This window comes from Podarcis pityusensis (genome assembly GCF_964106645.2).
Source record: "Podarcis pityusensis genome assembly, chromosome: 4".
NCBI lineage: Eukaryota > Metazoa > Chordata > Lepidosauria > Squamata > Lacertidae > Podarcis > Podarcis pityusensis.
In genome coordinates, this window is record NC_138027.1 from 7583186 (window position 1) to 7610576 (window position 27391).

A 27391-nucleotide genomic window follows, 5' to 3' on the forward strand; every position below is an offset into this window, starting at 1 on the left:
TATCTTAAAAACTACTGTGATAACGGTAAACTCCTGGCAGACTTAGAATGAATCTTGAAAGACAGAGACAGTATATGAAAGAGTATTCTGGATAAGAAACGGGAAAGTTAAAAAGTAATAATGAACTGTGGACAGATGAACAAAATGTAAAATAGTACAATGAGAAGAACCGGAAGTTGGAATGTAAAAAAGTGAAAAGCTTCTGGGAAATGATATATAATGAGATGAAAAAAATGTTGAAATATACATTCATAAAGAAACCAGAAGCATTTTTACTGGGCATGGTAGGAAGTGATATAAATAGAAAAGAATGTAAGCTGTTTTCATATGCAATGACAGCAGCAAGAGCTGGGCATGTTTAGCCTGGAGAAGAGGAGGTTAAGGGGTTATATGATAGCCATGTTCAAATATATAAAAGGATGTCACACAGAGGAGGGAGAAAGGTTGTTTTCTGCTGCTCCAGAGAAGCGGACACGGAGCAATGGATCCAAACTACAAGAAAGAAGATTCCACCTAAACATTAGGAAGAACTTCCTGACAGTAAGAGCTGTTCGACAGTGGAATTTGCTGCCAAGGAGTGTGGTGGAGTCTCCTTCTTTGGAGGTCTTTAAGCAGAGGCTTGACAACCATATGTCAGGAGTGCTCTGATGGTGTTTCCTGCTTGGCAGGGGGTTGGACTCGATGGCCCTTGTGGTCTCTTCCAGCTCTATGATTCTATGATTCTATATTATTGGCACAAAAATGGAAGCAAGAAGAATTACTGACGAAAGAAGAATGGAGGATGAAATTAATGGACTATGCAGAATTAGACAAACTAACAGGAAGGATTCAAAATCTGAGGGACCAGAAATTCACAGAAGACTGGTGTAAATTTACAGATTATTTGAAAAGTAATAGTGATGTTCAAACTACGTTTGTAGGTTTGCAAGACGTTTTGTGAGGTGAATTATTGGAACTATTGCAAAAATGGATAAAGGGGAGGATGATTAGTTAAGATAATTAAAGGCAATATGAATTTAAGAAATGCATAAGAAGTGGTTAAAACGGGGGATCATCAGAGGTGATGGGAGTAAAAAAAAAAGATTGTATAAGTGGTTTGTGGTATGCATTATAATTCATATGTTAAAATTAATAAAAATTATTATATAAAAAAAGAGAAGAACCGGAAGTTAAAATAAAAAAATAAGATTATTATTAATTAATAAAATAAAATATGCCAGAAAACCCTGCATCCTTTGGGCTAAGTAACCCAGGAAAGCCAGATTTCCATCTCGAGTACCAGCTCCTTGATCAGAGGTTGTGTGTGCCAGAGGTTGTGTGTGTGCGTGTTGTCGGAAAAGCTGAACTCACAGACTTCACCAGGATGTCTCCCACTTTCTGCTTCTCGCTCCAGCTCTGCACGCACTCGCTGATCTGCTCCAGGAACTCCTCGTGGTGATCCAGCAGCTCGGGGATCTGATCAAAGATCTCGTCTACCAGGGCGGGATCGCAGAGGATGGCGTTTTCCGGCAGCTTCAAGGGCTTCATGTAACCCTGGAAAGGGAAGAAGGAGACACGGAAGAGCAGACATTTAGGAGACAGGAAGATGGCCGATACCAAGACCCATCCAATTCAATACCGACTGATTGATTGATTGATTGATTGATTGTATTTTTACGCTGCTTTTCATTCAAACGAATCTCAAAGCGGCTTACAACGGATAAACAACCATAACGTAATAAAACATAATAGCACATCGCGAATACAGCATATGTCGTATGAAAAAATTAACAGATTTTCAATGAAACAGTTGCAATCTATAAAAGAAAACTTAACGAAACAGCAACTAAAAAATAAGCTAAACCTCACAATTATTGGCAAGTCGTGCGATTAACAAATCAACGCAGCGTTTAGAATCTCTAAAACAATATTAAAAACATTATCAAAACTGCAACTAAAAATATAAGCTGAGCGCTGAGTTCATTCACACAATCTGTGCACCCCTCATGACTCATAACCTTTCACTCTGTTCAGTTCATTAAAATACACATAAATGCACATATGTGAGAGTCCCACGGACTGCAAGAAGATCAAACCTCTCCATTCTGAAGGAAACCAGCCCTGAGTGCTCACTGGAAGGACAGATCCTGAAGCTGAGGCTCCAAGACTTTGGCCCCCTCATGAGAAGAGAAGACTCCCTGGAAAAGACCCTGATGTTGGGAAAGATGGAGGGCACAAGGAGAAGGGGACGACAGAGGACGAGATGGTTGGACAGTGTTCTTGAAGCTACCAGCATGAGTTTGACCAAACTGCGGGAGGCAGTGGAAGACAGGAGTGCCTGGTGTGCTCTGGTCCAGGGGGTCACGAAGAGTCGGACACGACTAAACGACTAAACAACAACAACAACAACAACAATCCAACTCAGCCAGATGCGGATTTGTGACGTAGAATATGCTGGTATATACGCGCGCGCACACACACACACACACACCTCTTCTTTAAGTGGGTGACATCCAGATTTTTTGGACTACAACACCCATCTGCCCCAGCCTAGCGTGGCTGGTGGGAGCTGCTCCCCAAAACGTATGGAGGGCACCAGGTTGGGGAAGCAGCTCTCCAGAGTCCAAGGCAGAAAAGTCTCCTTTCCATCACCTGCTACTTTTCCATAGAGATGCTCTATTTTGCCTAGGACCTCTTGCAAGCAAAGGAGATCCTCTGCCATTGAGCTGGTGTCAGCACTGAAGAGGCAAGCAGTCGAGTTAACTTTTTATTCAAAAATACAGGCTACAAGCAGAGAGTTCTCAGGACAGGACCGGCCCCTATAACACAGTTGCCGGGACTGACAGTCCTTGCATCCCTATTCTCTCTCAGCCAGAAGTTGCCCAAGGAGGAATTCACACTCTTTGTTCTGCCAGATGCAAAGCTTTCTGAGTCCTTCGCTACAAGGGTGGAGGGGAGCCTAATACAGATTGAGGTTGAATCCTGACAAGACAGAAGTAGTGTTTTTCGGGGACAGGAAGTGGGTGGGTGTGGAGGACTCCTTGGTCCTGAATGGGGTAACTGTGCCCCTGAAGGACCAGGTGCGCAGCCTGGGAGTCAATTCTGTGTCCAGGGCAGCTGTCTACCAGCTCCATCTGGTGCGCAGGCTGAGACCCTCCCTGCCCACAGACTGTCTCGCCAGAGTGGTGCATGCTCTAGTTATCTCTTGCTTGGACTACTGCAATGCGTTCTATGTGGGGCTACCTTTGAAGGTGACCCGGAAGCTATAACTAATCCAGAATGCAAACAAAAAATTCCTTCCAGTAGCACCTTAGAGACCAACTAAGTTTGTTATTGGTATGAGCTTTCATGTGCATGCACACTTCTTCAGATACTTCTTCGTGCATGCACATGAAAGCTCATACCAATAACAAACTTACCGTATTTTTCACCCTATAGGACACACCGGCCCATAGGATGCACCTAGTTTTTTTTGGGGGGGGGGGAAATAAAGAAAAAAAATTATTCCCCCCCTCGCCGCGGCTTCAGCGTGCCCCGCGCTCCAGGCAGCAGGCTGCTATCCGCAGCCTAGGGAGCCCTGTGGGAACTCCCGCGGGCTCCCCAGGCTTGCCGATGTCTTCCTGAAGCCTGGAGAGCGAGAGGGGTCGGTGCGCACCGACCCCTCTCGCTCTCCAAGCTTCAGCGAAAGCCTGGATTCGCCCCATAGGATGCACACAGATTTCCCCTTCATTTTTGGAGGGGAAAAAGTGCGTCCTATAGGGCGAAAAATACGGTAGTTAGTCTCTAAGGTGCTACTGGAAGGAATTGTTTGTTTGTTTGTTTGTTTGGACTACGGCAGACCAACACGGCTACCTACCTGTAACTAGAACAAGTAATCAAGTAAGACAATTATGATTAAAGCCCAAATCTTTGAATTATAGACCATCGAAGCACAGAGCAGGCTAAAAGCTGAAGTTACAACTTACAACTAAAGTTAGGCCAGCTTCAAACCATGGTTTATGTTACAGTGGTACCTCAGGTTAAGTACTTAATTCATTCCGGAGGTCCGTTCTTAACCTGAAACTGTTATTAACCTGAAGCACCACTTTAGCTAATGGGGCCTCCTGCTGCTGCTGTGCCACCGGAGCCTGATTTCTGTTCTTATCATGAAGCAAAGTTCTTAACCTGAAGCACTATTTCTGGGTTAGCGGAGTCTGTAACCTGAAGCGTATGTAACCTGAAGTGTATGTAACCCGAGGTACCACTTGGCTTGTTTCCCTAAACTGTAGTTAAGCCTAAACCACATTTTAAGGTTAGCACGTAATGACACACTGATGAAACACGGTATAGACAATTAACAAATCATAATAATAGGTAATCAAAAACAGAAATGAAAGCGGAGAGGGACACTGGGTGCAAGTCAAGCTAACCCACAGTTTAGTGTTACATTCGAAAGAGACCAAAATTTTGGCTGCTTCCACTGCAGCTATATAACTTTCCAAAGGTGGAGGAAACGTTCCGCATCTCGTAGGTATTTAAAAAGCTAATCAAAACTGGATTGCTCCTTTTGCTGCCCTTGTCTCCCCTCTTCAAAGATGTCATCTCTGAATGAGTCAGAAGCATTTCCAGGAATTCCACTGTGCCGTATTAAAGGCTCCCGAGCTGTAATTATCTTCCCCTGTCCTTCAAGCTCACAATGCAGCTGCTCTCTCTAGCTCTCCTCTTTGGCGAGTCGATGGGTTTGCCTTTGTGCCATCCAATTAAAGCCCCCTTGTCCCCTGCTTGAAAAAAGCCTGGCACCACAAAGGTTGGCACGCCCCGTCCCGAGGCTTTCCAATGACGACAACGCAGAATTCTGCATAAGCGCAACTTTGAGCAAATGCCGCCGATCCAGGCTATTGACAGTGGGAACCAGACATCCAAAGAGTGAAAACCAGGACCTTATTCTCTGTCCCTGCTAGGCCTGGGCTAGATATATCCATATACAGTCCTACCTCGGGTTACAGACGCTTCAGGTTGCGTTTTTTTGGGTTAAAGGTAAAGGTAAAGGGACCCCTGACCATTAGGTCCAGTCGTGGCCAACTCTGGGGGTGCGGCACTCATCTCGCTTTACTGGCCAAGGGAGCCGGCGTACGGCTTCCGGGTCATGTGGCCAGCATGACTAAGCCGCTTCTGGCGAACCAGAGCAGCGCACGGAAACGCCATTTACCTTCCCTGCCAGAGCGGTGCCTATTTATCTACTTGCACTTTGACGTGCTTTTGAACTGCTAGGTGGGCAGGAGCTGGGACCGAGCAACAGGAGCTCACCCCTTTGCGGGGATTCGAACCGCTGACCTTCTGATCGGCAAGTCCTAGGCTCTGTGGTTTAACCCACAGTGCCACCACCAAAACCCGGAAGCACCAGAATGGGTTACTTCCGGGTTTCGGCGGTCGCACATGCACATAAGCGCTAAATCGCTTTTTGCGCATGCGCAGAAGCACCGAATCATGACCTGCGTGTGCGCAGACGCGCCACTGCAGGTTGTGGACACTGCAGGTTGTGAACGTGCATCCCGCACGGATCACGTTCGCAACCCGAGCGTCCACTGCGTCGCCCAGGACTGGTGCAAGGGGCAGACCACGATGAAGGCTTCGCTTAGCGGTGTATCGCTGGCGAGACTGCCATTTCCTGAGTCCCTCTGCTCCCAGCGCCCAGCACGGTGAGGGGGGAAAAAGCTGGAGACAGAGGGACTCCAGAGAAGTGGCCGTTTCGCCGGCGATATACCGCTGAGTGGAACCGCCATTGCGGTCCGCCCTCAGAGGGAGAAACAAGCTGTTTTGCCGAGGTGCCGATACAGCTTGTTCTTTCCTCTGTTTCAACAAGCCCAATGTCCCTCCAGATTGAGCACGCTGGAGGGATGTGGGGCTTGCTGGACCAGATGAGCCACTGGCTTGACCAGGGGTCAGCATACTTTTTCAGGAGGGGGCCAGTCCACTGTCCCTCAGACCTTGTGGGGGCCGGACTATATTTTGAAAAAAGAAGAATGAATTCCTATGCCCCACAAATAACCCAAAGATGCATTTTAAATAAAAGGACACATTCTACTCATGTAAAAACACCAGGCAGGCCCCACAAATAACCCAGAGATGTATTTTAAATAAAAGGACACATTCTCATGTAAAAACACCAAGCAGGACCCACAAATAACCCAGAGATGAATTTTAAATAAAAGGACACATTCTACTCATGTAAAAACACGCTGATTCCCGGACTCTCCACGGGCCGGGTTTAGAAGGCGTTTGGGTCGGATCCAGCCCCCGGGCATTAGTTTGCCTACCCATGGGCTTGATCTTACCCTATATGAAGGCCTTATTCTGAGTCAGAACATGGGGACATTTGACTCAGTTTTGTCTACACTGACTGGCAGTCGCTTCCCAGGGTTTCAGGAAGGGAAACCCTCCCTCCCTTATCTGGAGCTGCTGGGGACTGAACCTGGGACACTCTTCGTGGAAGGCAAATGCTCTACCTCTGAGCCACAACGCTTCCTCGATGGAGTAAAAAGGAGGGCAATGCGGCAGCTAGACTGGTGACTGGGAGCGGCCGCCAAGACCACATAACACCGGTCCTGAAAGACCTACATTGGCTCCCAGTACGTTTCTGAGCACAATTCAAAGTATTGGTGCTGATCTTGAAAGCCCTAAACGGCCTCGGCCCAGTATATCTGAAGGAGCGTCTCCACCCCCATCGTTCAGCCCGGACACTGAGGTCCAGCTCCGAGGGCCTTCTGGCGGTTCCCTCACTGCAAGAGGTGAGGTTGCAGGGAACCAGGCAGAGGGCCTTCTCGGTAGTGGCACCCGCCTGTGGAATGCCCTCCCAACCAGATGTCGAAGAGAAAAACAACTACCAGACCTTTAGAAGACATCTGAAGGCAGCTCTGTTTAGGGAAGCTTTTAATGTTTAATAGGTTATTGTATTTTAATATTCTGTTGGAAGCCATCCAGAGTGGCTGGGGAAACCCAGCCGGATGGGCGGGGTATAAATAATAAATTATTATATTATTATTATTATGGTTTACAGATGAAAAGGACTCAGAGCATTAAATAAAAAGTCTTCTTGCGCAAAGGAGGTCGAGAGAGCCTGGCATTTGGAACTGGCGAAGAGCTGCGGCTGACAAGTCTGTTTTCCGTGAATTAGAGACTCAAAGCAGAGGGCGAAGGGTATGAAAATAACCCTCCAATTTTCACACTTGAGAGTTGCAGTGCGTGGGAAGGATTTATTGTACGTGGACCAAAAGGGAGGGGAAACAGCTAAGCGCCCCCCATTTGGACAATCGAAAAGGCAGAAATAGATTCCCGTGGAATCAAAACTGCCACAGGCACAAGGAAGTCTTGCACTGCTGCGTCAGAGCAAAGTCACACCTGCAAATGAATCGTGGGGAGGCAGGTCTTCCCGGTCGGATAGCATTTGCACACTCACACACAAACACACACACACTTCAAAGGGGGAATAAACCTGAATGCAAGTTCCCTGACAACTTGATCCCCAGCGCCGTCATCCCTGGTGCTCTGCTCTTGAGCCCCGGATCCCGTGGCAACGGGATGCAGTTGCCACGGAGACGAGCGCAGGCTGGGTTTGGCCTGACAAAAGCTTCCCAGTGCCTGGCGTGGGTCGCTCTGCCGAATTAGGAATGCACAGATCTTGTTTCCGGCAGCCCTGCTAAGGCGCTGCAGCCGAGCAAGGAGTCGCGGAGGGAGAGAAAAGTGCGCTTCTTGGTTACAGAGAAACTCCTGGGCATCGCTCTGCCAAACGTGCTCAGAAATCCCCACCAGACCTTCCTGCGGGCAGACCGGGCACCCCTGTCTGTATTGCTACTTTGACTTTTAGAAGACACCTGAAGGCAGCCCTGTTTAGGGAAGCTTTTAATGTTTGATGCATTACTGTATTTTAATATTTTGTTGGAAGTCGCCCACAGTGGCTGGGGAAGCCCAGCCAGATGGGCGGGGTATAAATAAATAAATAAATAAATTAATAATAATAATAATAATAATAATAATAATAATAATAATATTTTATAATTTATATGCTGCCCATCAGACTGGGTAGACCCAGCCACTCTGGGTGACTCCCAACAAAATATTAAAAACACAATAAAATATCAATCAATAAAAACTTCCCTGAACAGGGCTGCCTTCAGGTGTTTTCTAAAAGTCAAAGAATGTAAGAACATCCTTGCAGAATCAGGTCAAACACACCCAGTTCCTATAACCTTCCCTCATCGGACTTCTTCTTATTATCATCATCATCATCATCATCATCATCATCAAGTCTTATTGGCTAGTGATTTAAATCAAGTCTTACAGACTAGTTATTTAAATCAAGTCTTACTGGCTAGTGATTTAAATCGATTTGATTTATATCATATCCACCCTGGCTTGCAGGCCAAGCTAAGCCAAGCATCTTGGCTTGTCCTCACTTGCACTCCTGCACTGCAGGGGGTTGGACTAGATGACCCCTGGGGTCCCCTTAGGGTCTATGAGCAAAGTGGAGCCATCTGGCAGCAGGCACTAGAACGGCGCTCATTCCCAGCTCACCGTAACTTCCAAAAGAGGTCTATTACCACAGTTGTTACCCCTGCGAGGTAGATCAAGCTGAGAGGAGACCATGACTGGCCCGAGGTCATCCACCCAGGGAGCTTTATGGCAGAGTGGGAATTTGAACCACTCAAAGGGACGCGGGTGGCGCTGTGGGTAAAACCACAGTGCCTATGACTTGCCGATCGTATGGTCGCCGGTTCGAATCCCCGCGGCGGGGTGAGCTCCCGTCTTTCGGTCCCGGCTCCTGCCCACCTAGCAGTTCGAAAGCACCCTCAAGTGCAAGTAGATAAATAGGTACCGCTTTATAGCGGGAAGGTAAACGGCGTTTCCGTGTGCTGTGCTGGTGCAGGCTCGCCAGAGCAGCGATGTCACACTGGCCACGTGACCCGGAAGTGTCTGCAGACGGCGCCGGCTCCCGCCCTCTAGAGTGAGATGAGCGCACAACCCTAGACTCTGTCAAGACTGGCCCGTATGGGCAGGGGTACCTTTACCTCCTGGGACCTAGTCCATCCACTACACCACACTGCCGTTCTGCAACCAAATAGCAAACACAGGGAAAAATGCAGGTGGGATAAGCAACGCAAAGGTTTAACAAGGAAACTTGGTACAGTGGTACCTTGGTTCTCAAACACCTTGGTTCTCAAACACCTTGGAACCCAAACACTGCAAACCCGGAAATAAGTTTTCTGGTTTGTGAACTTGCTCCTTTTTGAGTGTTATGCTTCTGTTTTCAGTGCCACACTTCCGATTTGAGTGTTACGCTGAGGTCTGTCTGTTTTTGCTATTTATTTTGCGTTTTGGTGGCTCTTTTCGTGTGTGTGACTGTGTGGAACGCAGTTCAGCTACTAACTGATTGATTGATTGTGTGACTGTAGTACACTGATCAATGGTCTCGTTAGATAGTAAAATCCATGTTAAATTGCTGTTTTAGGGGTTGTTTGTAAAAGTCCGGAACGGATTAATCCGTTTTGCATTACTTTCTATGGGAAAGCGTGCCTTGGTTTTGGAACGCTTTGGTTTCAGAACGGACTTCCAGAACGGATTACGTTTGAGAACCAAGGGACCACTGTACTGTGACTGCCAGTCACAAGATGGTAGTGAGAATGCTGTGTGCAAGTTATAGCGTGCAAATTATGGGCATGGGGGATTTTTTTATTTTAGATGCCACCCTCCTAAAACTCAAAGGATGTTGAACACGGGCCACATTCAGGCCGTGCATTTAAAGCAATATGATACCACTTTAGAGAAGAAAAACAGCACAGGCATATCTGAGCAGTGCAGAGTTCGACCGGAGCTCGAGGTGCCTGGCCTCTGTTCCCATGCAGGTCAGTTACCTGCATCAGCGTCCGCAGCGACTCCACGTACGACTGTTCCGTATCCAGGAGTGTCATAATCACGTGTTTCCGCATATCCTGCAAAAAAGAGAGGCAGAGAGAGGTGTTTGAGAAAGGGCGCCGCAACCTGCAGCAGTTTCCTGGAGGTGAAAACAAGAGCTTAAGAAACAAGTGCCCCAGTTTATCCTTTTCCTTCTCCCTCCCAACGTCTTTTTCTTTCGTGTCGTGCCTTCATCAGATTACTGTATTTTTCGCTCTATAAGACACACCAGACCACAAGACGCACCTAGTTTTTGGAGGAGGAAAACAAGGAAAAAAAAAATTCTGAATCTCAGAAGCCAGAACAGCAAGAGGGATCGCTACGCAGTGAAAGCAGCAATCCCTCTTGCTGTTCTGGCTTCTGGGATAGCTGCGCAGCCTGCATTCACTCCACTGAGAGCCAGTGTGGTGTAGTGGTTAAGAGCGATAGACTCGTAATCTGGTGAACCAGGTTTGCGTCTCCGCTCCTCTACCTGCAGCTGCTGGGTGACCTTGGGCTAGTCACACTTCCCTGAAGTCTCTCAGCCCCACTCACCTCACAGAGTGTTTGTTGTGGGGGAGGAAGGGAAAGGAGAATGTTAGCCGCTTTGAGACTCCTTTGGGTAGTGATAAAGCGGGATATCAAATCCAAACTCCTCTTCTTCTTCTTCTTCTTCTGACGCACACACATTTCCCCCTACTTTTTAGGAGGGTAAAAGTGAGTTTTATAGAGCAAAAAATACGGTATAAGACCGAAGGCAGGAAGCATCTTATTGCCGACACTTATGAGTTGCTTTTGCAGCGTTCTCTGGGCTGAAAAGCAGGAGGAAAAAACGCGTTCGGCAAATAACCACCATGAAGGGTTCGTGCTGGGTGCAAACACAGCCTAGAATCAAACGGAACAGGCTGTCTTGAGCACCAATATCTTCAATTCCACCCGCCCCCCCAAAAGCCCTGCTGCCCTGACTGCTCAGATCTGCAACATCTTTTCAAAGGTTAATAAGAACTGCTGTATCCTTGTCAAAACAGCGAACAAACCTCCTTCCTTGGAGGTTTCTAAGCAGAGATTGGACGGCCATCTGTCATGGATGCTTTAGCTGAGATTCCTGCCTTGCAGGGGGTTGGACTAGATGACCCCTGGGGTCCCTTTCAACTCTAAAATTCTACGATTCTATGAAAGTTGGGACTGTGAAGTTTTTGAAAGCTAAGAGCCTCCTGCAAATGTGTTGCTGTGTACTGATCAGGGCCAAGACCGACCCAGATCAGGGCACCTGTGTTATTGCTGAACCACTGCTAAACAGGATGGATAAAATCAATTATTTTTTAAAAAATAATAATCAGATTTTTAAAATTTTAAAAATCGGATTTTTAAGATAAAATGCTTTTGGAGGAAAAATCTTTCCAAAGATTTTCTATTTCAGTTACCGTATTTTTCGCCCCATAGGAGGCACACACATTTCCCCGTCATTCCCCTTCAAAAATGAAGGGGAAATGTGTGTGCGTCCTATGGGGCGAATGCAGGCTTTCGCTTCAGGAAGCTATCCGCAAGCCTGCGGAGCCCGGCGGGAACTTCCTCTGGGCTCCGCAGGCTTGCGGACAGCTGCCTGCAGCCCGAAGCCCGGGGAGCGCTGCGTTGCGCACCCCGGGCTTGGGGCAGATATCCGCAAGCCTTGGGAGCTCGGCGGAAGTTCCCGTCGGGCTCCCAAGGCTTGCGGATAGCAGCCTGCATCCCGAAGCCTGGTGAGCCCTATGGGGCGAAAAATACGGTACATTGTAGTCCAAAGGCTATTTATCAGGAAATAAGGATTTGTTTTAAGTTTTTCATGTGTGCTAAAACTCAGCCTAAGTTGTTTTGGTTTTTTGTAAACACGTTTAACCACATCAGTTAACAAACCTGGAAACATATGCTATAATGTTATTGTTTTAGTTAAATAAATTATTTAGATTGTTATTAAGGAAATGATTATTTTTCTCCTTCTGATAAAGTACAGTGGTACCTCAGGTTAAGTACTTAATCCGTTCCGGAGGTCTGTACTTAACCTGAAACTGTTCTTAATCTGAAGCACCACTTTAGCTAATGGGGCCTCCTGCTGCCGCTGCACAATTTCTGTTCTCATCCTGAAGCAAAGTTCTTAACCTGAAGCACTATTTCTGGGTTAGCAGAGTCTGTAACCTGAAGCGTATGTAACCCGAGGTACCACTGTACAGCTGAAAAGTTGCCCAAATATAAACAGTTAACTTATTAAACCTCGCAATAATTATATAATTATCTAACAGTATAACGAAATCAGTCATTTTTGATATAACTGTAAAAACTACTCTGAAATTTTATTATCCCGAAAACGAAACCTCCATCTGGTTGTAAATATGCAAGAATGAGTGTTTCTGTTAAAAAAATGATTTAAATCAAGTCTTACTGACTAGTGATTTAAATCATGATTTAAATCAATTTGATTTAAATGAAATCCACCCTGCTGCTGTGTGATTTGAAGTTGAGAAGCTGCCGTCAGAAGCTCTTGCCTCAAAAGAAGCCACGTTCCGGATTGCATCCTAAGCCATGGGAAGGCGAACTAAGGCCCGGGGGCCGGATCCAGCCCAATCACCTTCCAAATCTGGCCCGTGGATTGTCCAGGAAGCAGCGTGTTTTTACATGAGTAGAATGTGTGCTTTTATTTAAAATGCATCTCTGGGTTATTTGTGGGGCATAGGAATTCATTCACTATTTTTTTCAAAATATAGTCCGGCCCCCCACAAGGTCTGAGCGACATTGGACCGGCCCCCTGCTGAAAAAGTTTGCTGAGCCCTGTGCTAAGCAATCCAGAGAGCTGCCATCTGAAATCTAAAGTGCTTCAGCCCAGACACAGCTTTACAACCTCAGTGAGCCTGAGGGCAATCGTCTCAAACTTGCCTTGCCTTCAGACAGCCCCAGGCAGGTCCAACTGAGCTCCGTTTCTGTGAAATGGGCTCATTAAGAACTCTTCTCTCAGGGTTCCTTAGAGAACACAGAGGGAAAGGACTGCAAAGCTACTTGCACGCCAGTAAAGCTGCGGCAACAAACAACGAATGGCCTTTCCAAAAGCCTTTGATTTTGTCGACCACAGCAAACTACAGCAAGTTCTTAAAGAAATGGGAGTGCCTGATCACCTCACCTGTCTCCTGAGAAATCTCTATGTGGGACAAGAAGCTACAGTTAGAACTGGATATGGAACAACTGATTGGTTCAAAATTGGGAAAGGAGTACGACAAGGCTGTATATTGTCCCCCTGCTTATTTAACTTATATGCAGAATTCATCATGCAAAAGGCTGGGTTGGATGAATCCCTAGCCGGAATTAAGATTGCCGGAAGAAATATCAACAACCTCAGATATGCAGATGACACAACCTTGATGGCAGAAAGTGAGGAGGAATTAAAGAACCTCTTAATAAGGGTGAAAGAGGAGAGCGCAAAATATGGTCTGAAGCTCAACATCAAAAAAACGAAGATCATGGCCACTGGGCCCATCACCTCCTGGCAAATAGAAGGGGAAGAAATGGAGGCAGTGAGAGATTTTACTTTCTTGGGCTCCATGATCACTGCAGATGGTGACATAGTTAAAGCTATGGTTTTCCCAGTAGTGATGTATGGAAGTGAGAGCTGGACCATAAAGAAGGCTGATCGCCGAAGAATGGATGCTTTTGAATTCTGGTGCTGGAGGAGACTCTTGAGAATCCCATGGACTGCAAGAAGATCAAACCTCTCCATTCTGAAGGAAATCAGCCCCGAGTGCTCACTGGAAGGACAGATCCTGAAGCTGAGGCTGCAATACTTTGGCCACCTCATGAGAAGAGAAGACTCCCTGGAAAAGACCCTGATGTTGGGAAAGATGGAGGGCACAAGGAGAAGGGGACAACAGAGGACGAGATGGTGGGACAGTGTTCTCGAAGCTACCAGCATGAGTTTGACCAAACTGCGGGAGGCAGTGGAAGACAGGAGTGCCTGGCGTGCTCTGGTCCATGGGGCCACACAGAGTCGGACACGACTAAACAACAACAGGAATTTGTTCATTTTTCCCACCTTCAAAATATAGTCTGGCCCCCACAAGGTCTGAGGGACAGTGGACCGGCCCCCTGCTGAAAAAGTCTGCTGACCCCTGATGTTGAACAAAGGAAAGGATGACAGACCGATCCATTCCTAAGGAAATCAGCCCTGAGTGCTCACTGGAAGGACAGATCCTGAAGCTGAGACTCCAATACTTTGGCCACCTCATGAGAAGAGAAGACTTCCTGGAAAAGACCCTGATGTTGGGAAAGATGGAGGGCACAAGGAGAAGGGGACGACAGAGGATAAGATGGTTGGACAGTGTTCTCGAAGCTATCAGCATGAGTTTGACCAAACTGCGGGAGGCAGTGGGAGACAGGAGTGCCTGGTGTGCTCTGGTCCAGGGGGCCACGAAGAGTCGGACACGACTAAACGACTAAACACCACCACCACTGCAGCTCCAGGAGGGTAATGCATGGGAGAATTCTTTTGCAAAACCACCCTCTTTCTAGCTAGAAGTGCTTTCTTCTCCTCTCCACTTTCCTCTTAATTTTCCAAAACAAGCTATGCAGCAACCCAATATAACTTTTTTGCAAAATCACAAAAATGCACTGCCATCCGTTGCAGAAATCAAGAGGTTGCCAGATGAGACCTAAGATTTCAGAGAAAGCAGATCAGATCTCGAGCACGGTTCCCAGGGACCCACCGTCCTCTCCCCCGAACACACAAAAGGGCCAGGAGTGGGGCATGTTTGTACATTTCCACTTGGCGCTGTCGCAGCCCAGTTCCCCTCCCACGCCCATCGTAACATAAAAAGGGTAAAACACTTGCTTTGAGCGCAGACATTCAGCCCAGGCTTTCAGCCTAAGCCCTCCATCAAAACTCATAACACTATATTCTTCGTGTTCCGTGCACCCACAACTCTGGATAACAGCCCGCAAACTTGTGCCGCAAACCAAGCCTTTCTAAGTATTCCCAATTACGTACGAACATTCGCTTCTGCACTCTGGCTGCGCAGTGCCATCTCCTTCCAGTCGAATTTGCAGAGTTTCGTAAGTGGCAGCCGCACGAATACAGCAAACTCGTTGTGTGACACACACTGTGTTGTGTTAGATGTACAAGTTTAACGTAAATGCATGAACAGTTCAGCATCCATTGTGTGTGTGCTTATATTGCCGATATTAGTCATTAAGATCTTAATATTCTGAACAGGTATGGATATCATCGTACTTATTATTAGCATAAAAACAAACCCCACATTTATTTTCTGCCCCACATTAAGATTTCTAGCCAGTCCACCCTTGCTGTTGTGTGGGGGGGAGCCTGATTCCCTCCCCCCCCACCAGGGCCCAATCCTGCTCTCAGCGGCCCTGACTGTGGATACCTTTGCCAGCCTCCCGTGTGACTCAGGAATGAATGCCGTAGCTGTTTATCCTTCAATTAAATCAGGAATGGCTGGCTCTTAATTAAGTTAGTGAGTAATACAGAATCAATGCAGTGCAGGATTACATCTGTTGCAAGAGGAGCGGGATTGGTCCTTCCCCTTTCGGCAACGAGACAGGAAGTGCTCAGTAAATCCACTGAGATCTGGGAGGATCAGGTGCGCAAAATTCCCTTTCTCTCAGATGCTATCAGGAACGGCCCCAGCCAGAGAACTGGTTCACCGGTTTTTTTTGCTCCCGCTCTTCCTCCTGTGCATTGAATTGGGGAGAAATAAACTGGATGAGGCTTTTCTTGACCTGGAACTGGGAAAAGATTCTATTGTTTAATTTCTAGAGGTGTTCAGAGGAAACATGAGCCAAAACGGTAAGAATCGCCTCTACGGTAAGGAATCCTGCCTGCACACAAGGGACAGACGTCAATTTCTGGCTCTCCTTTCCCCAATCTTAATCTCATTCTCCGCATCAATGTTCTTTAAATCCACAGGAACAATAATCAGCACTTTGGCGCCAATTTCCCTCAATCCGAGTCCTGGGAACTGTAGTTTGTTAAGGGTGCGCTACCCCTAGTCGCATCACAGAGCTACAATTCCTAGAGTTCCCTGGGAAGAAGATTTTTATTATTATTATTATTACAGTGGTACCTCAGGTTGAGTACTTAATTCGTTCCGGAGGTCCGTACTTAACCTGAAACTGTTCTTAACCTGAGGTACCACTTTAGCTAATGGGGCGTCCTGCTGCCGCCGCGCTGCTGGAGCACGATTTCTGTTCTCATCCTGAAGCAAAGTTCTTAACCCAAGGTACTATTTCTGGGTTAGCGGAGTCTGTAACCCGAAGCGTATGTAACCCGAGGTGCCACTGTATTATTATGATGATGATGATTAAAAGATGTGTTTATTATGTTTTCAAAATGCCACATACAAACAAGAGAAACAATAAAGAAACAAAAAAAGGACAACTGTGTGCAGCATATGTGGTTAGGATAGAATAAACAGAAAGTTCAGTTGACCCTTGTGATCATTCTAATAAAATAGGTTCTGGAAGGAATTGAGAGTCACATACTGATAAGGTAACCTCGCCACATAGGGGCATGTGCTGCTGGCAGGGGTGTGTGTGTCTAGGCAGTGCACTATTTTTACTTATAAACATATAAACGGGAGCCACACAACATCAAAGTGACACTGTTCCATAATCCCTCTTAGAAATCACCTGTGATGGGGGATATGCTCAAACCAAGCAATGCCCCTCACTCTCTCCAACCATCCAGAGGGGTTGGTTTTTATTTTATTTTATTTTTCCAATTTTTCGTTTCCCGATTTTTTTACAACAAAAATTACGTCTGAACAGAAATAAACGTTTTCTTCGACTTCCTTCTCCTCCCTCCTCTCCTACTTCGGCTTCTGTCTCTGATTCCGGACTTCTCTTTGCCACAGAATCTCCCCGCTCACAAAGCCCTGTTCCCTCTTATGTACTGAGTTGAATAGGATCCAAACTGCAGCAGTCTGATTGGTCCTAGAACAATAGGATCCAAAATGCAGCAGTCTGATTGGTCCTAGAACAATAGGATTCAGAATGCAGCAGTCTGATTGGTCCTAGAACAATGCAGCAGTATGATTGGTCCGCAGGAGCCACCCAATCCAGCTCCAGATGGAAGTGAATCCGCAACCTGATTGGTCTACAGGAGAATTCCAGAATTAGCCAATCACGTGGGGCCCATTGTGTAAATAATGTATATAAAGCAGATACTTTGGGGAAACTTTCATTCCTCCTCACTACAGTGGTGCCCCGCAAGACGAATGCCTCGCAAGACGCAAAACCCGCTAGACGAAAGGGTTTTCCGTTTTTCAAAGCGCTTCGCAGGACGAATTTCCCTATGGGCTTGCTTCGCAAGACGAAAATGTCTTGTGAGTCTTGAGATTTTTTTTCGCTTTCCCCCCCCTTTATCTAAGCCGCTAAGCCTTTAATAGCCTTTTAGCAGCTAAGCCGCTAAGCCGCTAAGCCTTTAATAGCCGCTAAACCGCTAATAGCGCTAATCCGCTAAGCCGCTAATAGGGTTGCTTCGCAAGACGAAAAAACCGCTAGACGAAGATACTCGCGGAACGGATTAATTTCATCTTGCGAGGCACCACTGTACTATGAGCTGAATAAAGAGTATGAAATCCACTCTCGACTCCGAGTATATTTCATTCCCTCTCCTCCTCCCAGGCTGCTCCCTCTTCTCCCTCTGACCCCTCACCGCCGCCCCACCACCAATCCCCGGACTCTGAGCCTTCTTCTCTTGGGGTCCCCCCCACTGGCGCCACCCACCATTCCTCTGCGCCAAAGCAGCCTGCCACACTGCAGGGTCATATCTCCCTTCCTCTTGCTGAAATCAGGACTAGGAAGGGGGGGCGGGAGAGGATTAACCGATAACTATGACAAATAAATAAATTCCTTCCGTTTCCTACAGAAAGGTCTGGCTAATGCCCTGCCTTCTCTACCCAGATGTGGACCTTTCTGAAACTGCCAGCGACCCCCTCCCATATTATTCTGGACCCCCACCTGCTACTTCAAGGAAATTGCTTTATTTAATTAAGGATGGATGCTTCTATGTTTCGAAGGTTTGAATTATGAATGTTTATTTTAATGCTTGCGGCACTGGTCTTAGAAACAGCAGCTTTCGTTGGCATTAAGCTGTGAGTGAATCTATGACGATTATTATTTTATAGCAACAGCAGCGACGGCTGTTGCCTCCGCGGCTGTACTCTCCAAGAATATCACACCTTCTTCCCAACTAGGCTTAAAAAAAGGAAAAGAAAGAAAGAAAAAACATCATTTTCAAGCCTGAATTCTGGTGGGGAGAAAGGAAAAGGAACGCACAAGTATGCGTCTTTTTACATGTGCAGCTGTAGTGCTGGTATGGTGCCCGTTACATTGCAAGTGTGCCCAGAAAAGTGGGGAGAACCGTTAACTGAATTATTACATTTGCTACGGGTGGCGCTGTGGGTTAAACCACAGAGCCTAGGTCTTGCCGATCAGAAGGTCGGCGGTTCGAATCCCCGCAACAGGGTGAGTTCCCGTTGCTCGGTCCCTGCTCCTGCCAACCTAGCAGTTCGAAAGTGCAAGTAGATAAATAGGTACCGCTCCGGCGGGAAGGTAAACGGCGTTTCCGTGCACTGCTCTGGTTCGCCAGAAACGGCTTAGTCATGCTGGCCACATGAACTGGAAGCTGTACGCCAGCTCCCTCGGCCAATGAAGCGAGATGAGCACTGCAACCCCAGAGTTGGCCACAACTGGACCTAATGGTCAGGGGTCCCTTTACCTTTACCTTTTAAATTTTATTTTATTTTGCAAACCACTCTGAGCACAGCGGTTATCGGTAGCAAATGCCGTACAGCCGTACCTCGGCTCCTGAACGCCTTGGGAGTCGAACGGTCCAGCTCCTGAAGGATCGAAAACCGGAAGTGAATGTTCTGGTTTTCAAACGTTCTTTTGGAAGTCGAATGTCCGACAGAGCTTCTGATTGGCTGCAGGAGCTTCCTGCAGCCAATCGGAAGCTGCGCTTTGGTTTCTGAATGTTTCGGAAGTCGAACGGACTTCAGGAACGGATTCTGTTCGATTTCCGAGGTACGACTGTATTTAAATAAACCAGCTACAGCTTTTTGCAAGGCAATCTCTGTGTGTGCCTCCATCATCTCTACTGCCTCGCTTCATGTCCTGGGCAAAATGGTGCCCAGCCCACGATTCTTTGGCTTAGGGCGACCATATCTGAAAAGGGGGCATCCCTGCCTAGTACCAAAGAGGACCACACTGCAAATTTCTTTCTTTTAATTTTTTTTTTTTTAAAAAGGACTGCTTTCCTTAAAGAATCTTTATGGAAATTTAAATCTCTTAAATCCTATACCAATCTTTAACAATTTCAATTAATCCCTTCACCTCCCTCCCCCACAACCCAATACTTCACTCCACCTGTGTTCTTGGCCTACTATTATTTTTGTTATTGTTGCGTTACTCCCTCTATTTGTTATTCCATCCTTAATGTATTATCCTATCTCCTTGCGCCTTTTATACTTTTGCATATTAATTTTTAAGCTCCTGCAGCCACTTTTTCCATGTATTCCTTAACGCATTCCCATTCTTTATTAATTTCTTTGATTGGGAGTAACCTCTGATTGATGCTGTTAGTTTTGCCATCTCCGTGGATTCAAGAAGTTTGGTTCTCCAGTCTAATAATTCTGGTATTTTATCAGTTTTCCAATTTGTCGCCACTACAATTCTGGCTGCCGCGGTTGCGTAAAGGAATACGTGCCTTTTATTCTTAGGGATGTCGCTTGATACTAAACCCAGCAAAAATGCAAATTTCTGCCACCTTGTACTCAAGCTCACCTCTGCGACGGCTACAAACTTCTCCTGCCAAAATGCCTGAAACCTAGGATTCCCAAAGATTTCAACCTCCAAGCTGCAAGGGTTGAGAAAGCATCTTTCCTCTGACCGGCCCCCAAAGCTATTCCGTCTCTGCGCCCCCCTTCTGTGCCACAGACAGCGATTCACACCAGCTGCTGTGACTACCCCAGTCCGATAAAACAGTCACTCAGGCATTGGGACATCAGCTGCAATGACAGCGTTGGCTGAGGGTAGAGAACATGGGGTTTTGTTATTGGCAGAAGCTGAAATCCCGTGCAGAAGGCCACAGAAGCACGCGGGGGGCGTCAGAACACAAGGCGAACGCCTTCTCCTTCCGCCAAACGCAGCTTTTAGGTGGGTTGCGCTAGCAGAGCAAAACAGCCTTTGTGAAAGGGGGGGGGAGACACCAGTAAGCTTTGGGTTCCAGATTTTAGCATCCTCAGCTGTCAGGTTTGCAGACTGAGGGTTACGGCAGAAAGCAAACTTGGCTTTAAGAACACGAGTCAGGTATATTTCAGGTGAGAAGGCCTTTTTGGTTTGGCAGGGCGAGTCCTAATAATAATAATATGATAATAGAGTGGTATCTCGGGTTACAGATGCTTCTGGTTACAGACGCTTCAGGTTACAGACTCCGCTAACCCAGAAATAATACCTTGGGTTAAGGACTTTGCTTCAGAATGAGAACAGAAATCGTGCAGTGGCAGCAGCGGGAGGCCCCATTAGCTAAAGTGGTACCTCAGGTTAAGAACAGTTTCAGGTTAAGAACGGACCTCCAGAACGAATTAAGTTCTTAACCCAAGGTACCACTGTAATTTATTACTTCTACCCTGCCCATCTGGCTGGGTTTTCCCAGCCACTCTGAGCGGCTTCCAGCAAAAGATTAAAAATACATTAAAAACTTCCCTAAACAGAGCTGCCTTCAGATGTCTTCTAAATGTCATATAGTTGTTTATTTCCTGGACATCAGATGGGAGGACGTTCCACAGGGCAGGCGCCACTACTGAGAAGGTCCTCTGCCTGGTTCCCTGTCACTTGGCTTCTCCCACTGAGGGAACTGCCAGAAGGCCCTCGGAGCTGGACCTCAGTGTCCGGGCTGAACGATGGAGGTGGAGACGCTCCTTCAGGTATACTGGGCCGAGGCCGTTTAGGGCTTTCAAGGTCAGCACCAACACTTTGACTTGGGCTCAGAAACGTACTGGGAGCCAATGTAGGTCTTTCAGGACCGATGTTATGTGGTCTCGGCAGCCGCTCCCAGTCACCAGACTAGCTGCAGCATCCTAGAATCGTAGAGTTCGAAGAGACCCCAAGAGTCATCTAGCCGAACTTCCTCCAATGCAGGAATCATGGCTAGATGACTCAACTTCACCTTTCATAACTTCAAATTCAACTAAATTCACATTTGAAGGGCAAATCTACCTGTTTCTGAAATGGTACACAAACCGAAACGCAGCCACCCATTTTCAGTTCTCCGAATTGGGCGATGGATCTTTCCAGCCAGATAACGTGCCCCAAAACACAGGATAAAGTATGGATGAAATTGCATGTATTAGTGAAAAGGCTATGCAAAAATGCACTATATCAGGGGGAGCCGATTGCAAAATGTGTACGTAAGGAAAAATGTGCACTAAATGCTGACTAATTTTCACAAGAACTTAAACAAACAAACAAAGAGAATTGCAAACTTGTGGGCAATGCAGGGAATGATTGGAAAAATGAGAAACTGAGAGAAACAGAAATGGACCATCCCAAATCACCTCAGAACTATTTTATAAAAACTTTTTGGAATATTCATCAAGGACACCGCTATATAGACTTCCCCTGCATGTGAAAACAGGCTCTGGCAGATGGAGTGGATGAGACCAAGAGTGGGTCCAATGGTCAAGAAGGGCAAATAAATTAAAAAATTAAAAACTTGTCCAGTAGCACCTTAGAGACCAACTAAGTTTGTTCTGGGTATAAGCTTTCGTGTGCATGAACACTTCTTTAGATACATGAAAGCTTACACCCAGAACAAACTTCTCTAAGGAAGAAATTTTAAAAATTCTTCTCTAAATTAAAAAAATTAAAAACTTGTCTCTAAGGTGCTACTGGACAAGTTTTTAATTTTTTAATTTATTTTGACTGCGACAGACCAACATGGCTACCTACCCGAATCTAGGGTCAAGAAGGGGATTTCTGAACATGCTATAGAGGGAAGTGAGGGGGAAATGGGGCTCGTCCACCTGGGAAGGGAGCCCACCTAGGAGAAGGAAAACTCTGATCCTAAGCCATGCGGGACATCTTTGGGAGAAGAAAAGGCTAAAGAGTTAACCCTACATGAATTTGGAGCGGAGTCCCTAGGGCAGTTGGATGGCGCCTTGTACACCTTCTGGCAACTCCTGCAGCCAAGCTGGTGCCAAACTTCTTGCTCTGCTTTGCTTTGGACCACATCCGAGAGGCTGAGAGGGGGGTCTTGTCGTCTGGGCAGCCCAGGAGCTCCAGACACACTCCAGATCACTTCGGTGCTGCTTAACGCAGCAGCAGTTTGCCTTCACCCCCAGAGGCGGACTCCATTGTCTCTCGAGACAGATGCCAACAACAGAGCCCTAAACTTTCATGAACAGCTATTAAATCTGGATCAGGACCCTTGCAAGACTCTCCTGAGTAGCACTGGACATGTTGTTGAAACAGACCTTAGGTGGGGGGCTGAGTATCCGTTTGTCATAAGGTAAGGTTAAACCTAGACAGCATCTTGAAAAGCAGAGATATCACCTTGCCAATAAAGGTCCAGAAGAAATATCAACAACCTCAGATATGCAGATGACACAACCTTGATGGCAGAAAGTGAGGAGGAATTAAAGAACCTCTTAATGAGGGTGAAAGAGGAGAGCGCAAAATATGGTCTGAAGCTCAACATCAAAAAAATGAAGATCATGGCCACTGGGCCCATCAGCTCCTGGCAAACAGAAGGGGAAGAAATGGAGGCAGTGAGAGATTTTACTTTCTTGGGCTCCATGATCACTGCAGATGGTGACAGCAGTCACGAAATTAAAAGACGCCTGCTTCTTGAGAGAAAAGCAATGACAAACCTAGACAGCATCTTAAAAAGCAGAGACATCACCTTGCCGACAAAGGTCTGTATAGTTAAAGCTATGGTTTTCCCATTAGTGATGTATGGAAGTGAGAGCTGGACCATAAAGAAGGCTGATCGCCGAAGAATGGATGCTTTTGAATTCTGGTGCTGGAGGAGACTCTTGAGAGTCCCATGGACTGCAAGAAGATCAAACGTATCCATTCTGAAGGAAATCAGCCCTGAGTGCTCACTGGAAGGACAGATCCTGAAGCTGAGGCTCCAAGACTTTGGCCACCTCATGAGAAGAGAAGACTCCCTGGGAAAGACCCTGATGTTGGGAAAGATGGAGGGCACAAGGAGAAGGGGACGACGGAGGACGAGATGGTGGGACAGTGTTCTCGAAGCTACCAGCATGAGTCTGACCAAAGTGCGGGAGGCAGTGGAAGACAGGAGTGCCTGGCGTGCTCTGGTCCAGGGGGTCACAAAGAGTCGGACACGACTAAACAACAACAACAAGGTTAGCAGACGTCCCCATTTCCTGGGGACAGTCCCCAGATTTACAAATCAGCCCCCATAAAAAATCCACTGAAGTCGAAAAGTGTCCCCGGATTCATTGGGGGGAAAATCTGGTAACCTTATCGTAAGGAGCAGTGGAGGTGCAAATGTTCAGAATGAGACACGGGGCGCCTGCCATTCATCCCTCTCTCGGTTCAAAAGGTTTGGCCTTTGCTTCTTTCCTCCTCCTCTACCACAACTCTTTCCTTCCCCTCAATTACACTCTGCTCACAGAGTGGGAAATAATTGAAGGCAAAGGAAGCAAATGTGAGTCGCGAACCAGAAATATCCCATGACACAACTCCATTTAGAGTTTATTTATTTACAGTGGTACCTCAGGTTAAGTACTTAATTCATTCCGGAGGTCCGTTCTTAACCTGAAACTGTTCTTAACCTGAGGTACCACTTTAGCTAATGGGGCCTCCCGCTGCCACTGCGCGATTTCTGTTCTCATCCTGAAGCAAAGTTCTTAACCTGAAGCACTATTTCTGGGTTAGCAGAGTCTGTAACCTGGAGCGTATATAACTCGAGGTACCACTGTATTACCAACACCAGTTCCCCCCAACCTGGAGACCTCCAGATGTTTTGGATGAACTCCCATCAGCCCCTGGCCGGCATGGAGCCAAACTATCTGGAGGACATCAGATTGGGGGAAGTGCCGCCTACACAGGCTGGCAGCTGCTCTCTGGGTTCCAAGAAGGGAGCCTTTGGCAGGCCTTATGGGAGATGCTGGGAATGGAAATTTTAGCTCCTGCCTGGTACTTGCTAGAAGGCTTCCATGGCATGTTTACCATGGGGCTAATTGGACATAATTACTGGATTAAGTGCTTTCCGAAGCAGAAATCTTGTCTGCAGCAGTGCTGCGGCCGCTTTGAGTCACCGGAGTCGGAATAGCAGTAAGGTGTCAAGAGTAGGCGTGGGCGATATATCAATGCTTTGTCTCCTATCGGTGTGAACTCCAGACCAAGAAAAAGGTTTCATATTTTTTCACCCTGTACTATATCGAGAATGTACTGCCCAACTGGCCATGCAGAACCGGCAGACCAGGAAGCAGCATTTTATTGCAAAGTAAAGCCTTTACTGCAAAGTAAATGGCCTTTTCCTGCCTGCCTGATCTGCAAGGCGTAAGCCCCTCCTGAGTAAAGGCTTTACTTGGCAGTAAAAGCTGCTTTCTGCAGGCACGAGCCCCGTGCCTCTGGCTAGCATAACAATTAAGCTTCCCTGCCAAGGCAGGGAGATTCTGATCAGCAAAGATCAGAAATTATAAGATCCATGTGGCTTTGCTCTTGCAACAATAATAATAATAATAATAATAATAATAATAATAATAATAATAATATTTATACCCTGCCCATCTGGCTGGGTTTCCCCAGCCACTCTGGGCGACTCCCAACAGAATATTTAAAACACAATAAAACATAAAACATTAAAAACTTCCCTAAACAGGGCTGCCTTCAGATGTCTTCTAAAAGTCAGATAGTTGTTTATTTCCTTGACATCTGATGGGAGGGCATTCCACAGGGAGGGTGCCACCACCGAGAAGGCCTTCTGCCTGGTTCCCTGTAACTTTGCTTCTCACAGTTAGGGAACTGCCAGAAGGCCCTCGGAGCCGGACCTCCGTGTCCGGGCTGAACAATGGGGGTGGAGATGCTCCTTCAGGTCTACTGGGCCGAGGCCATTTAGGGCTTCAAAGGTCAGCACCAACACTTTGAATTGTGCCCGGAAACATACTGGAAGCCAATGTAGGTCTTCCAGGACTGGTGTTATGTGGTATCGGCGGCTGCCCCCAGTCACCAGTCTAGCTGCCGCATTCTGGATTAGTTGTAGTTTCCGGGTCACCTTCAAAGGTAGCCCCACATAGAGCGCATTGCAGTAGTCCAAGCAGGAGATAACCAGAGCATGCACCACTCTGGCAAGACAGTCTGCGGGCAGGGAGGGTCTCATCCTGCGTACCAGATGGAGCTGGTAAACAGCTGCCCTGGACACAGAACTGACCTGCGCCTCCGTGGACAGCTGTGAGTCCAGAATGACCTCCCGGCTGTGCACCTGGTCCTTCGGGAGCACAGTTACCCCACTATGTAGGCTTCAGGCACACACCTCTTCTCTTGCTAGGCAGAGTAGAGACCCAGCCCCATAAGAGGTTAAGCACGATATCAGGGTCTTGATATCAGCGTCTCTACTCTGCTTAGCAAGAGAAGAGGTGTCTGCCTTAAAGCCCCACGGATCTTATAGGGAGAAAAAGAAACTTTGTTTGCCATGGGACAGAGATTCCAATCAGCAAACAAAGTTTCTTCTTCATGCTAAGATCAATGTTACTTGACTCCTGTGCTTCTGTTCAGACAAGGAAGCAACAATTAAAAGGGCTCATGCATTTGGAAACTAAATTGCAGACAGTATTGATTATGGGCTGCTGTCAGTTCAAATTTTAATTGCTGTTTTCAGATATATTGTGATGTATTTTAAGCATTGTTTTGAACCAATTTACTTTTATTATTCTTTATTCTATGAGTATATGTTTTTTAAATGTTTTTTAAATGTTGTAAGCCACCTTGAGTTCCAACTTGGCAGGTTTTAAATATATTGCATTTGAAGATATACTTTGAAGCTGCTGCATTCTGCTGGATCAAGGATTGGATTCAATTAGAGAATGATGATGTGTTAGACTTGGAGGGACTGGATAATCGATTTGGATGGCATGCATATCTATGGCATGACAAGGTAAAGGCCCACAGGGGTTTTAAGAATCATGTAATTAGAAAGGCATTATACAATGTATGGACTAGATACAAAGATCTCTTAGTAAGAAAAACACCAAAATGGATTTCACCAATGGAAGCACAGGCTCAAAAAAAGTTAAATATGGAAAACAAATGGTTGAGGTATTCAGATTTGTTGTTAGAGAATCAGGAAGGTTTTAAATTAAAACCATTTGAACAAATTAAAGATAAAGTGAATTGGTTGCAATATTATCAAATTAACGAATTATATAAGATGGATAAGAGAAATGGTTTTGCAACAGAAAAAACCAAATTGGAAATGGAGTTGTTAGATACTAATGATATGAATATGTCTAAAATGTACAGTTTGTTGTTGGAGTGGCATACAAAGGATGAACAAGTTAAATCGGTCATGATTGATTGGGCAAGGGATGTGGGACATAATATAATGATGGAGGACTGGGAGAGGCTATGGAGGAAAGGGGTTAAGTTCACTGCATGTACGATGTTAAAGGAAAACATTATGAAGATGATGTATGGATGGTACTTGACCCCTGTAAAATTAGCAAAGATTTATCACAAAAGTGATAATCTTTGTTGGAAATGTAAAGAAAAAGAAGGTACTTTTTTCCATATCTGGTGGACTTGTCCCAAGGTGAAAGACTTCTGGGAGAAGATTTATAATGAACTGAAAAAAATGTTGAAATATACATTTATTAAGAAAATAGAGGCCTTTCTCCTTGGAATAATAGGTGTAGAATTGCTCAAGAAAGATGTTAAATTATTTTTGTATGCCACAACGGCCGCTTGAATATTACTTGCTAAAAATTGGAAAACACAAGAACTACCAACAGTGGAAGATTGGCAGATGAAGATGATGGACTTTTCGGAGCTAGCTGACCTGACTGGAAGAATCCGCGACCAGAAAGAAGAGGAGTTTCAAGAGGACTGGAGGAAATTCAAGGACTATTTGAACAAATATTGTAATATCAAAAATTAGAAATTACTTGAAAGAAACAAATAGGCCTAGGACAAATTAAGTTATAATTAAATAAATGGGATTCAGAATGTCAAGAAAAGTGAATAAGATGACTATAATTGGAAATTGTTTTAGTTTAATAATGATATTGGAAAGCTGTTACTTTTAAATTACAAGGAAACTCAGAAGGGAGGGATTTGAGGAAGTCAATCAAGATGTTTAAAAAGTTGGATTTGTGAAGAATTAAGTTTGTTATTATTGTCTATTTGTTTACTGTTCCCCCCTTTTCCCCCCTCCCTTTTTTCTTTTCTTTTTTTTTCTCTCTCTTCTCTTTTTCCTTTTCTGTTTTTGTGTATTAATCTG

The 27391-nt window shown here is 46.1% G+C and overlaps 1 protein-coding gene across 1 annotated transcript in view; it reads right to left on the bottom strand.

Annotated features, from left to right (window-relative positions):
• Positions 1-27391, bottom strand: part of ARHGEF17 (Rho guanine nucleotide exchange factor 17) — a 192430-nt gene that overhangs the window by 56124 nt on the left and 108915 nt on the right. The window contains exons 2-3 of the mRNA XM_081001718.1: positions 9867-9944; positions 1351-1533 (exon numbers count right to left, since the gene is read on the bottom strand). Coding sequence (XP_080857844.1) covers positions 1351-1533; positions 9867-9944 — 261 coding nt within the window. The remainder of the gene's footprint in view (positions 1-1350; positions 1534-9866; positions 9945-27391) is intronic.